We start from the raw sequence: 13968 nt of genomic DNA on the forward strand, positions 1-13968 counted from the left end.
TGTGGGTTACCTTGCATTTCAAGGAAAGAATGCTATACATGTTGGCAGTTTCCTACTCTTGAAGCAAAACAAGATTTTTGTTGGATAACTCTTGCAAACATTAAGCAAGTCTGTAAGTACTGCTACTAGATCTTTGTGGGAAGGAGGAAGGTGACTGAGTTTGTGCAAATGGTTGTAAAACTAAGGCAGGGCTGGGGCCAAAAGGAGTGTTATGTACTGAGTTGACTAGGATCCAAACTGAAGCAGTCTGATTGGTCCTAGAACAATAGGATCCAAATTGCAGCAGTCTGATTAGTCCTAGAACAATAGATTCAGAATGCAGCAGTCTGATTGGTCCTAGAATAATGCAGCAGTATGATTGGTTGGCAGGAACCACCCAATCCTGCTCCAGATAGAAGTGAATCCACAACCTGATTGGCTTACAGTAGAATTCCGGAATTAGCCAATCATGTGCAGCCCATTGTGTTAATAATGTATATAAAGCAGATACTGTGAGGGGACTTTCATTCATTCCTCCTCACCACTATGAGCTGAATAAAGAGCATGAAATCACTTTGCGACTCTGAGTATATTTCACTGGCGACGAAGGTGGGATCCCGCTGAGCTGACTGCCACACACAGCACCGCAGCACCGCCACCTGCCGCACCGCTGCCTCGCACCGTGTATCCAGGCTTCAGCTCCGGGACACAAGGAACTCAGAATGGCAACCGACAGCAGCTTCTCGCCATTCAACCCAGCATCTGGAGACTGGGAAGCGTACGCCTCCCGTTTCACCTTCCTTCTAGAAGCCAAAGGGGTCACCGACGAAGAAGACGCCAAGAAGAGGGCGATATTCTTCAGCGACTGCGGAGAGGAGACGTTTGAAATCGCCCGGGCTCTCCTTGCGCCTGAAGACGTCGCTACTGTTCCATACAAAACAATAATGGAACAGCTGAAGGGGCACTTTTCGCCGCAGCCCTCAGTGGTGGCTCGTCGAAATGCCTTCTACGCAAAGCGACAAGCCCCTGGGGAAACCATAACTGGGTTTGTGACCTCTCTCCGCCAAGCCGCCCGGTTCTGCAACTTCTCAGAGCTGGAGAACATGCTTCGTGACCACCTTGTCGGTGGCCTGAAGGATGAGAAGCTGCAACGACGCCTCTACGCCAAGAAGGACCTAACGTTCCAGGTCGCTCTGGAGGAGGCCCTGGCAACGGAAGCTGCCGAGAGGTCGACGCAAGAGGCACGGCCGAGCCTGCCACCCCAACCGAGGGTCCACCACGAAGACCTCACCGACGACTCAGGATCCGACAGGGAGGAGGTGCACCGAGTACAGCAGCTCACTCAAGCAGCGCACAGACCACAGCTGCCTCGACGAGAAGGAGGAAACTGCGCAAGCTGCGGGGAGAGTCACGAGAGGAGGACCTGCCATTTCCGCAACGCAGAGTGCAGGCAGTGCAGAAAATCGGGACACATCGCCCGGGTGTGTCGGGCTCGGCCCACCCGACACCAGGCATCAGATGACCAACCCAAGAGCCCCAGGTCCCGGGGCCCAACGCACCAAGGCAATTCGACGGAGCTCACGGACTGCCAGGTATACCAGTTGCCCCACCCCAACGTAGAGAAAATTTATGTAGAGGTACAGATAGAGGGGGCCCCATGCCGCATGGAGCTTGACACGGGTTCAACTCTATCCATAATCTCGGCAAAGACCTTAAGGAAACTGTGTCCTACTGGGGGTCCCAAACTCAGGCCGGCCCCATTCACCCTACGGGACTTCCAGAAACGTAAGGTCCCCACAATGGGCGTGGGGACCTTCAGGGTGCAATACCGAGGGCGGACGCGGCAACTGGACTTGCTTGTGGTCAAGGGCCCCTACATTAGCTTACTGGGATTGGCATGGTTTGGACCACTGGGGCTAGCTGTCACCGGGGTGAACCACACTAGCTTACAAGTGGACGTGGACGCCATATGCAAGGAATTTCCAGGGGTTTTCGACGGGAAATTGGGACAGTATACGGGCCCCCCCATTGCGCTACAGCTTGACCCCGCAGTACGACCGGTCAGGCTCAAGGCCCGCCGGGTCCCGTTCGCCTTGAAACCCCGTATAGACGAGGAATTGGACTGACTCGTGGAGCAAGGAGTGCTGGAGCCGGTGCCTAATGCCCCCTGGGAAACTCCAATCGTCACACCCGTCAAGCCTAATGGTTCGGTCCGCATCTGTGCAGACTACAAATGTACCATAAACAAGGCCCTCACGGCCCACGCATACCCAGTGCCAGTGGTCAGCCATGTCCTTGCCACCCTGGCTGGGTCGAAAATTTTTGGCAAGCTGGACTTGGCCCAAGCATATCAACAGCTGCCAGTAGATGAGGCCACAGCAGAGGCACAGACGATTGTGACGCACAGAGGAGCGTTCAGGGTAAAGCGGCTGCAATTCGGGGTCAGCGTGGCACCAGGCATATTCCAGAATCTAATGGACTCTCTCCTTAAAGGGATTCCTGGTGTCACCCCCTTCTTCGATGATGTGTTGATTGCCGGGCCCACACCAGAGGAGTTTGAGGACCGCCTCCGCACCGTTCTGCACCGTTTCCAGACGGCGGGTCTCAAGGTGAAGCGGGAAAAATGTCTACTAGGAGTGCCTCAGGTGGACTTTCTGGGATTTATGGTGGACGCAGAAGGGGTCCACCCGACTGGGGACAAGGTACGGGCCATTTGTGATGCCCCAGCGCCCAAGAGCAAGACTGAACTTCAGGCCTTCTTGGGACTATTGAACTTTTACCATTCCTTCCTTCCCCACAAGGCGGCGGTAGCGGAGCCCCTACACAGACTCCTGGACAAGCGGGCCCCTTGGGTGTGGGGCCAGCGCCAGGAGGCCGCATTCCAGGCAGTCAAGGACTTGCTTGTCTCAAACTCTGTCTTGGCACACTTCGATGAGAGGCTGCCGGTGGTGCTAGCATGCGACGCCTCACCCTATGGCATTGGCGCTGTCCTGGGGCACCAACTCCCGGATGGAAGAGAGGTACCGGTGGCGTACTTTTCCCAGACACTCAACGCAACCGAGCGGAACTACTCGCAAATTGACAAGGAGGGTCTGGCAATCGTGAAGGGAGTAAAAAAATTCCATGATTTCTTGTACGGGTGGCCCTTCACCGTGGTGACTGACCACAAGCCGTTGCTTGGCTTGTTTGCCCCCGAAAAGCAGACCCCCAAGTGCTGTCTCCTCGCATCCTCAGGTGGTCAATTTTCCTTGCCAGCTACCAGTATGCACTGATTCACCGACCTGGGAAGGCGATGGGCCATGCGGACGCCCTCAGCAGGCTACCACTACCGGAAACAGGCCCTGACCCAGCACCTGCACAAGAGGTTATGAGCCTGGAGCTGCTTCCCGACCGCCCCATTCAGGCACAAGAAGTTGAACACCATTCCAAGAAAGATAGGGTCATCTCCTGGGTCCTGGACTGGGTGTGGAGGGGATGGCCCAGCAGCAGCCCCGGGCCAGAATTCGCCGGCTACACAACCCGCAAACATGAACTGTCGGCCCACAAGGGGTGCCTGTTATGGGGAAGCAGAGTCATTGTTCCCCAGCCCCTCCGCAAAAGGGTCCTCACAGCCCTACACGAGACACATCCAGGGGTAGTAAGAATGAAGGCCCTTGCCAGGAGTTATGTGTGGTGGCCGGGGATCGATGGAGAGATAGAGGCCTGGGTCAAACACTGCCAGGCCTGCCAAGAATCCCGCCCAGATCCCCCAAGGGCCCCAGTCCAGTCCTGGGAGTCCGCCCGAGCACCATGGTCACGCCTGCATGTGGATTTCGCTGGCCCCTTTCAGGGGAAAACATTCTTCATAGTGGTGGACTCCTACACCAAATGGCTGGAAGTCGCACTGGTACCGTCCACTTCCACGTCCGCAGCCATCCAGGTATTACGCAGGCTGTTTGCAACCCATGGGCTCCCTGACACTCTCGTCTCAGACAACGGGACTGCATTTACGTCAGGAGAATTTCAAACCTTCACAGCACAGAACGCCATCCGCCACATCCGTTCGGCGCCGTTCCACCCTGCCACCAATGGCCAAGCAGAACGCATGGTGCGGACCACCAAGGACACCCTTCGCCGCATGACGCAAGGGGACTGGGAGTACCGCCTTGCCACATTCCTTCTAGCACAGCACAGCACCCCCAGCTCAACGACTGGCCGGAGCCCCGCTGAACTACTAATGGGTCGGCGCCTTGCAATCAGATTGGACCGCCTTCACCCCGATAGAGCTCAGGATGAGGTAGTGGTGGGGGAAGGCAGGAACCCCCGGACCTTCGAGGCCCAGGACCCAGTGTACGCAAAGAATTTTGGGGCAGGCCCAGCATGGGTACCCGCCACAGTCACCAGGGTCACTGGCCCAGTGTCGTACGAGGTGCTAACGGATGGGGGGCAATGCTGGCGCCGCCACTGCGACCAGATACGGCGACGATTCCCGGGAGAAACCCAGGAGGAGGACAGGTCAGAGGAGTCCCAAGGGAACAGCGGGGCAGTGAGGCCCATAGAGCAGGAAGGGCCAGCAGGAGAGGCAGAATCAGTAAATACAGAGAGGACCCTTGAGGCCGAAAGGACACCAGAACCAGAACCACGACTGAGTGAGCCGGTTGCACCAGACCAAACAACCCCATCACAGCCAGCATCCTTGGAACACGAGCCAGAACCTGGAGCCCGGACCAGGGAACACCCCAGGCCGCAACGCACACGTAGGCCGCCGGCATACCTCGAGGACTATGAATGCGACCTCCCGGCCAGGACTGGAACTTAGAGGGGAGGGGTGTTATGTACTGAGTTGACTAGGATCCAAACTGAAGCAGTCTGATTGGTCCTAGAACAATAGGATCCAAATTGCAGCAGTCTGATTAGTCCTAGAACAATAGATTCAGAATGCAGCAGTCTGATTGGTCCTAGAATAATGCAGCAGTATGATTGGTTGGCAGGAACCACCCAATCCTGCTCCAGATAGAAGTGAATCCACAACCTGATTGGCTTACAGTAGAATTCCGGAATTAGCCAATCATGTGCAGCCCATTGTGTTAATAATGTATATAAAGCAGATACTGTGAGGGGACTTTCATTCATTCCTCCTCACCACTATGAGCTGAATAAAGAGCATGAAATCACTTTGCGACTCTGAGTATATTTCAAGGAGGAAGAGAACTTCTCTCTCTCTCTCTCTCTCTCTCTCTCATACACCCACACCCCCCACAACCCCAAACATTCACAAACACAGGCCCTACACCAAATTTGTACCGGAGAAAAGCAAACATACCTCCTATTCACTTCAGCAAGATATTGCACAAATGGCCCGTGCACACATATTCCTGGCACAGGGCCCCAATCCAGATCTGAACCACAGTTGACAGGCCAAGGATTGAAATGCACCCACACACCCTCCTCCCAGGATCCTGATTTCCTTGCAGAGAAGGAAGGAAGAAAAAGCCCTCCCTCCACAACCAGCAGAGGAGGCTGGGCTGGGGCTGGAAGGGGGATCCTGCCAAGGCTGCCTTGGGGGGGCCTGCTGGCTTGTGCTTCCCTGTCTCTAACCTTGGTCACCTGTGCGGAGCATGACCAAGACAAAGGGACAGGATTGGGCTCCAGCCAATGCAAGGATAACAGCACTGGGCTGGGGCACAGATTCTGATCATGTGGAAGCGTCACTACTAAGAAGGGAAGCTTCCCGACCAAGAGGCTCTGCTCTGGCGCCATGAGCGACAGCATCTTTCCCTCCCTGTTCGTGTCTCTCCTTTTCCTCAGCGGCTGACAGCTGCATGAAAGCAAAATCTCAGGTACTTATAACCTCACTGGCTCCGGCTGCTCCTTCCCCACCTGGAATTCCTAATCTTTGTTTGCGGCACAGAAGTTAATTGCCGTGGAGGAGAAGAAGAGGAGGAGGAGGAGGATGTAGCAAACAGGAGATTAAGACTCCCTCATCTCTGGTGCTGCCTTAGATGTTTCTTTCTGTTTGAAGTGTTCCTCTTCCCCCACCCCAGCCCTGGAAGCTCGGAGCGAAGCGGGGAAGCGTTTGCATGTGGAGCAGCAGCCAGAGAACAGATGAGAAGCTCAATAAAGTAAGCAAATTCCCTAGGAGAGAAGCACAGAATATCTAAAGCAGTATCAGACATCTTTCTGTGGCTGCCCACACAGGCAATGAAAGGCTGCTCCCCATCCCCGGCGCACACGAGATGCTAATCTTCCCTGCCTCCCCGTCAACAGAGAGTTGCTGCCGAATCTCATCAAAAGCAAATCTTTTAGAAATTAGTTTAAATGGTTTCCTGCAAAACAGCCGAGGAATTGAAAGGCAGCCGAGAGTTTTGTAAAGGCAAAGTTTCTATTAGCGCGTGGCCAGAGCGAGGGGTGTGGCCTCGGAAGAGGGGGCGGGGTTGAGGAAGGGCGGGGCTAGGCATGGGGAGAAAGGCGGCACAGTTCAAATTTTAATCTGCACTTTCAAAAACAATACGCTGAAGCACAGCTGTCCTTAAAAACTGGCACTTTGAAAATAACCTACAAAATGCATTACGAAAAATGCTCACCAATAATGTGCATCTCAGGCAAACTTGCACACATAAACATGTACATTAGGAAAGAGCTGCACGAAAGTGCTGACAAATTTTCAAGAGGGCTTTATGAAACAAAATCACTAGTACATAAATGTGGAGAAGCAAACTTAAGACTGCCAAAATGCGAGGGGGAGAGAAACCAAAACTGACAGTCCCTGAAGAGGCTCCAGGACCAGATGGAGAGACCTGGAGGGGCACATTTGGCCTTGAGGTTCCCCACCCCTGCTGCCTCAGGCAGAGTGAGGCATCTCCCCCTGTGTGCGAGTGGAAGGCAGAGAGGCACGGCAGCCCCCTCCCAGCTACGCCCACTGAGCCGCCTGGCTGCTCCCCTTTACTGCAAGGCGGAGCTGTGGGGGCCTCATAGCCCTCTCTGCGCCCGCTAAGCAAGGTTCAGCCAGGGGCAAAACTAGGCTTTATTTCACCCGCGTCAAGACCCAGATTGGCACCCCCACGTGCATTTGCGTCCACACACCCACAGGCTGGGAGCCTCAGTGGCACTCCTCTGGAGGTTTCCCCCGGGCCAAAAAGCCTGGCTAGCCCTCCGGAAGCTAAGGCTCTGGATTCAGCTGCCCAGTCTGGTCAGTGCCTGTTCTGGGGAGTGGCTGTGGGGTGTGGGCAGGGAGAGGCATCTTGTCCTTCACCTCAAGAAGCAAAATGTCTTGAGCCAGCCCTGGGTGGGTGGCCAGGTTTGCGTGCAGAAGGTCCACAGCATTTCCAGGTAGGTCTGAGAAAGACTCCCCGTGTGAAATCCTGGAGGGCTGCTACCAGTCAGTGTAGGCAGCACTGAGCTAGATGGGGCAATTGCTCTGACTCTGATTAAGCCAACTGTCTGTGTTCCTAAAGTGGTCTCTCACTGGTTGTGGCTCCCTGCTGAGCACGTGCCCTGGAGGAAACCCGAGTTCACTGCTGTGTAATGTGTGACCTTAGACCCAGTACAGGCAGGAATGGAATAAAACAAAAGGCTCAAGCTGCGTGCAGCAGTTTGGAACTTCTTCCCCAGCCATCCCCAACCTGGTGCCCTTCAGACTACAACTCCCATTTCCAGACAAGTACAGCTTCATCTTACAAACTGCTCCCTCACACAACCCCACACTGACCGGCTGAGGCAATCTGAGGAGTGCTGATTTCCCAGAGGGTTTGGAAGGCACCTGGTGAGACGACTGGGCTCCAAGACATCAGCTGCAAAAGAAGCAGGAGACACGCCATCACTTAGAGCTATCAGCTGCCTAAAAGATCCCCATTTAAAAACGTAAATACATTATGCCATAAAAAAAATCACGTAAAACATTAACATATAACGCCAACCTATCAGTAATACATGTGTGGATCTTCCATATTAAAAACAGCCACAGGAAGCAACAGAAAAAACACCAAGTGAAGCACTCTAAAAGGCTTATGTACGTGCTGGCAAGTATTATCACTTGATGGCTGCAACCTCAAGTGACGACATGCAAGTGTGGAGGAGCTACCTCTACCCAAACACCGTAGGCAGCATTTTCTTACCACCAGATCTATCACCTCACACAGGCAAGACTTCCTGCTGGAGCCAGGCTACACTTGGCTGCACTTCACCCCAGTGGAAGACGCTGGAAGCCAGAGACAGCAGATGCATTGCACAACACCAGAGGGCAGGGAGGGGGAATCAGGTTGGTGATGCTTCCCTCGTGTGAAAACCTCCTTGAATCTCCACAACCAGCACTTTGTAGGGGAAAGTTTTAGCACCACCTCTCTCCACCCGTGCTAGCTCACTGCAGAAGGAGACACTTCTTCACATAGTTGGACTATAGAATTGGCTGCCACAAGATGAAAAGGCAATGAAAACAATGAATGAGATTCAAGGAGGATTAGACAATTTCATGGAGGATAAGACTATGGAAGGCTGCTAGCCATGATTGCTATGTTTTGCGTCTGCTGCAGAAGGCAGGAGTAGGCCTCTGAATACCAGTTGCTGGAAACCACGGTGGGGAGCTCAGGCGATGCTGGATTTTGGCACCAATGTTGGCCCTTGAGGAAAGAGAACTGCCCAGGTAGGAGAAGTGATCGACATTTTCCAACTTTACACCAGTTGGATTTGTGGTGCTGCAGAGGGGTTTTGTGCTTGTTGGTGCAGCAATTTGGTTTTTTGGATGTTGAGCAACAGGCCAAGCTTTTTGTAAACTTCTGCAAATATATTTAGGATGGCTTGGAGGTCATCCTCTGAGTGAGCACACACTACGTTGTCATCACCATACTGAAGCTCCTCTGGGCACCTCAGTGAAGGAATCTGGTCACTGGCGGGGGCCATCGCAGCAGTCCTGTGGGGCGCCCTCCCCAGTCGGCTGGCAGCGAGTTCTATTAGTCCCTTACTAAGGGGGCAGGTGATGCGGGGAGCTAATGCAGCTCCTTTCCCAGGGTGCAAGGGAGCCTTGGAACATCTCGGTTTCAGCACCCAACGCCTCCAAGTAGGGTTGCCTGAAAGTGATCACTGTTGGTTAGTGTTGGTAATACCGGGCTATATGGGCCGATGTTCTGAAGTGGTGTAAATAAGCTTTCTCTGTTCAGTATTCATATCTGAAACTCCTGTGCTCTTGTGCAGCTCCTCTTGGTTCCAGCAGTGCTTGACCTGGAGCAGCTCCTGCCTCGTGGTGGGTGCCAACCTTGACAAGACCTGCCAACCTTGACAAGACCCAAGACCCACCACGTGGCAGAGCTCTGCCTGGAGAATGGAGCCTGCCCAGAAGCTGGCTGTCCCTGCTGGCGGCTATCAGCATCCCACTCTTCCCACAGCTCCTAATAAGATTTTCCTTTCCCAACCCTTCTTTTATCTACCTCCTGATCTCTGTTCTGCCAGGGTCAAACCAGCTGCTAAGCTTGGACTGGGCAACCTCAGGACTCCTTTTCATGTCCCTCTCAGTCTCCCTCTTTCATCCTCTCGCACTCAGTTTCGCACTGCTGTGGTGGAGCACATCTGGCCGGGCTCATTAGACTGCACTTAACTGCATTTGTCACAGGCCTGCTGTTTGACTGCCAGTGCAGCTCCAACCCTGTAATTTAGTACCTGGATGCCTCTTTCTGTGTGGCTTAAACAATTAGGCGACTCCATTCTTAGGCTGGGCGGAGGGGGAGCCAGAGGGATGCAGCAGTTGGAGAAGGGGTGTGTGCCCGCATACCCGCTTATGGGGAGGTGGGGAGCTTGGAGCAGCAGCAGGACCAAAGGCCCTCCAAATCCCCCTCTTGTCCTGGGCAGCTGGGTAGGCCTGCAGCATGAATCCCCTTGGGATGGCAGCAGCCAGACTGGTGGGTGTAAGACTCTCCCTGCAGTGTTGTATGGAAGGAGGGATGGTGAGAGAGAGCCAAAGCCGGTGAAGTGGAGGTGGGAAAGCAAATGAGAAAGAGACAAGGAGGAGGGGAAAGGAAATGCTGGCAGAGTGGGAGGCCTGGGGGGGGGGTGTGCAATTCAACTCAGTTCTCCGTTGCAGGCAAACTGATGAAATCCACACTTTCTGAAACAATATGTGAATCGTAACACAGACTTCCTTTGAAATTCACACATTTCTGAAATTTGTCATGCAGTTCTCCAGCCAAGTAATGTGTAAAAAAATGCATATAAAATGTATAAATCAGTGGAAATACCATATAAAAATCCATTAAGTTATGGAGAAACTGCTTGCAAAAATATGCATATTTATCAACATTGCAGAAAAACATACATATTAGGGGAAATTTAAATGTTTTTTTTTTAAAAAATGGAAATTACTGTGGGAATGTGGAGAAATGAATTTAAGATTGGGGAAAATGAGGAAATCTGATAGATTTGTTCATCCCTCCATGACAGACAGGGAAACAGAGCCAGAACAGAGATCCAGGAAGCTATACTCAAAAATGCCATGTCCTGTAACATGGTGGCTTGTGAAAAGCTTATGGAGTACAACAAGGAACTCAAAACCCAGGGACAACAACCACACGATAATGTGAAGCCTCACAAGGACTGCTTGCTGCCTGCTGCCCAGGAAGACTCCCCTGTGTGAGTGCGTGAGGGCCCTGCTCTTGCCACTTACCATCTGGCCTGGGGCGGGGCCTGAAGCCTCACAAGGACTGCTCTGCTGCCCAGGAAGACTCCCCTGTGGTGAGTGCCTAAGGGCCCTGCTCTTGCCACTTACCATCTGGCCTGGGGCGGGGCCTGAAGCCTCACAAGGACTGCTCTGCTGCCCAGGAAGACTTCCCTGTGGTGAGTGCCTGCGGGCCCTGCTCTTGCCACTTACCATCTGGCCTGGGGCGGGGCCTGAAGCCTCACAAGGACTGCTCTGCTGCCCAGGAAGACTCCCCTGTGGTGAGTGCCTGCGGGCCCTGCTCTTGCCACTTACCATCTGGCCTGGGGCGGGGCCTGAAGCCTCACAAGGACTGCTCTGCTGCCCAGGAAGACTTCCCTGTGGTGAGTGCCTGCGGGCCCTGCTCTTGCCACTTACCATCTGGCCTGGGGCGGGGCCTGAAGCCTCACAAGGACTGCTCTGCTGCCCAGGAAGACTCCCCTGTGGTGAGTGCCTAAGGGCCCTGCTCTTGCCACTTACCATCTGGCCTGGGGCGGGGCCTGAAGCCTCACAAGGCCTGCTCTGCTGCCCAGGAAGACTCCCCTGTGGTGAGTGCCTGCGGGCCCTGCTCTTGCCACTTACCATCTGGCCTGGGGCAGGGCCTGAAGCCTCACAAGGACTGCTTGCTGCTTGCTGCCTTCTGCCCAGGAGGACTCCCCTGTGTGAGTGCCTGAGGGCCCTGCTCTTGCCACTTACCACCTGGCCCAGGGCGGGGCCTGACAGGCCTCACTAGGGCAGTTGCTGTTACTGCTGGAGGGGCACAGAGTGTTTTTTAAATGTTTTTTTTTAATTTCTTTTGAATTTTTTGTATGTGGGGGGTGGGGTGGATGTTTGGTTGGGTTTGGGGAATTTTTTTGATTTTGTTGCTTTTGTAATTTTTACAGTTTTTTGTTTGTATTGTTTTATTGGTTTTGTTTGTTTGTTTAAGGTGTTATTTTGTTCTTAAGGGGAGGGGTCAGGGCTGCCGGGGAGTGGGCCCCAGCCCACAAAATGGCTGGGGCATGTTCCACGGGGGGGGGGGGGGATGCACTGGGACAACCGATCTCAGTGATCACGGGTAGGAGGAGGAGTTACGCTAAGATTAGACCGTATCATTACAGAGCGGGCAGGTTTAGTCGTTGTCTGAGGACTATTCCTGCCTCCGGGTCTGGTCCTGACCGGATGGATACTAGAATCAGCAAGGGATACCCACATAGCCTGAAGGTGCTGCTGTGCAATGCCAGGTCAATGATTCATAAGACCACTGCCATCCATGACTTGATCATGGATGGAGCATTTGACCTGGCAGAGGCCAGGTTGGATGAAGCAGATGGGCCTGTCCTTGCCGCTGCTTGTCCACCAGGTTTCTCTTACTCACAGCAACCCAGGTCATGTGGGCGGGGAGGGGGGGTTGCAGTGATTTTTAGGAAGTCATTAGTTTGCACCAGGCATCCTATTGGGAAGACCCAGTTTTCTGAGTACATGTTCTGGAGGTTGGGCAATAGGGGCAGTACAGGATTCCTTTTGGTGTACCGACCTCCCCGCTGCACCAAGGATTCCCTGCCCGAGCTGCTTCAGGTCGTGGCAGATGTTCTCCTGGAGACACCTAGTTTGGTCATCCTAGGGGATTTTAACATCCATGCCGACATGACCTTACAAGGGGCCGCTCGGGACTTCGTGGAAAGCATGGCCTCCATGGGACTGTCCCTGAATAAGTCTGGCCCAACCTATAGCCGCGGACATGCCTTGGACCTGGTGTTTACCTCTATGAATGTTGGTGATCTGACACTAAGTAAAAGCGAAACGAAAGAAGTGCCATGGTCAGATCACTTCCTGGTGCAACTGGACTTCTCTGCGACCCATCCCCTCTGCAGGGAGGTGGGACCAATTCGGATGGTCCACCCCCACCACTTAATGGATCCAAATGGTTTCCAGAGAGTGGTAGGGGATACTTTATCCCATGTTGATGGCCTTTCAGCTGATTCCCTGGTGGCCCGCTGGAATGTGGAGTTAACCAGGGCTATTGACTGTTTGGCTCCGAAGCGCCCTCTCCGATTGCATGGAGCCTGGACAGCCCCGTGGTTTTCCACAGATCTGAGGGCAATGAAACAATCGTTGAGACAGCTAGAGCGCCGGTGGCGGATAACTCATTCCGAATCTGACCGGACACAGGTTAGAGCTCAACGTCGAGCCTACCAAGTGGCAATGGCGACAGCGAAGAAGAATTTCTTCACCGCCTCTATTGCATCTGCAGAAAACAGCAGCAGGAGACTTTTTCAGGTGGTTCACAATTTAGCGGAACCACCTGCAACATCGGGGCCCAGTACGTGCCACATGTTCTCCTGCAATGATTTTGCAAAGTTTTTTGCAGATAAAATCGCTCAGATTTGGGAAGAAGTAGACTCCATCGTGGTAGCAGGGCCGGGGTGGGAGAGTGCTAGAGACCTGTCTAGTCAAGTTGCATGGGATCAATTCCAATCTGTTACCTCCGCGGATGTGGACAGGCTGCTTGGACGAGTGAAGCCAACCACCTGTCTCCTGGATCCTTGCCCATCCTGGCTTATAAAAGCTAGCCGGGAAGGACTGGGCGATGGGCTTTGTGGGGTGGTGAATGCTTCCCTCCATGAGGGAGCCTTCCCAGACCCGCTGAAAGAATCATAGAATCATAGAATCATAGAGTTGGAAGAGACCACAAGGGCCATCGAGTCCAACCCCCTGCCAAGCAGGAAACACCATCACAGCACTCCTGACATATGGTTGTCAAGCCTCTGCTTAAAGACCTCCAAAGTAGGAGACTCCACCACACTCCTTGGCAGCAAATTCCACTGTTGAACAGCTCTTACTGTCAGGAAGTTCTTCCTAATGTTTAGGTGGAATCTTCTTTCTTGTAGTTTGGATCCATTGCTCCGTGTCCGCTTCTCTGGAGCAGCAGAAAACAACCTTTCTCCCTCCTCTATGTGACATCCTTTTATATATTTGAACATGGCTATCATATCACCCCTTAACCTCCTCTTCTCCAGGCTAAACATGCCCAGCTCCCTTAGCCGTTCCTCATAAGGCATCGTTTCCAGGCTTTTGACCATTTTGGTTGCCCTCCTCTGGACACGTTCCAGTTTGTCAGTGTCCTTCTTGAACTGTGGTCCCCAGAACTGGACACAGTACTCCAGGTGAGGCCTGACCAGAGCAGAATACAGTGGCACTATTACTTCCCTTGATCTAGATGCTATACTCCTATTGATGCAGCCCAGAATTGCATTGGCTTTTTTAGCATGCCGCGTCACACTGTTGGCTCATGTCAAGTTTGTGGTCAACCAAGACTCCTAGATCCTTTTCACATGTACTGCTCTCAAGCC

General features: G+C 53.3%; 1 protein-coding gene across 5 annotated transcripts in view; it reads right to left on the reverse strand.

Annotated features, from left to right (window-relative positions):
• FAM178B (family with sequence similarity 178 member B) overlaps positions 1 to 13968 on the reverse strand; it is a 227882-nt gene that overhangs the window by 137942 nt on the left and 75972 nt on the right. For all 5 annotated transcript variants that reach the window (XR_014009894.1, XM_081200924.1, XM_081200923.1 and 2 more), the window contains one exon: positions 7667 to 7748. Coding sequence is in view for 4 of the 5 variants with exons in the window: in XM_081200924.1 (XP_081057050.1) it covers positions 7667 to 7748 (82 nt within the window). In the remaining variant the exon portion in view is untranslated. The remainder of the gene's footprint in view (positions 1 to 7666; positions 7749 to 13968) is intronic.

This window comes from Podarcis bocagei, assembly GCF_964188305.1.
Source record: "Podarcis bocagei genome assembly, chromosome: 7".
NCBI lineage: Eukaryota > Metazoa > Chordata > Lepidosauria > Squamata > Lacertidae > Podarcis > Podarcis bocagei.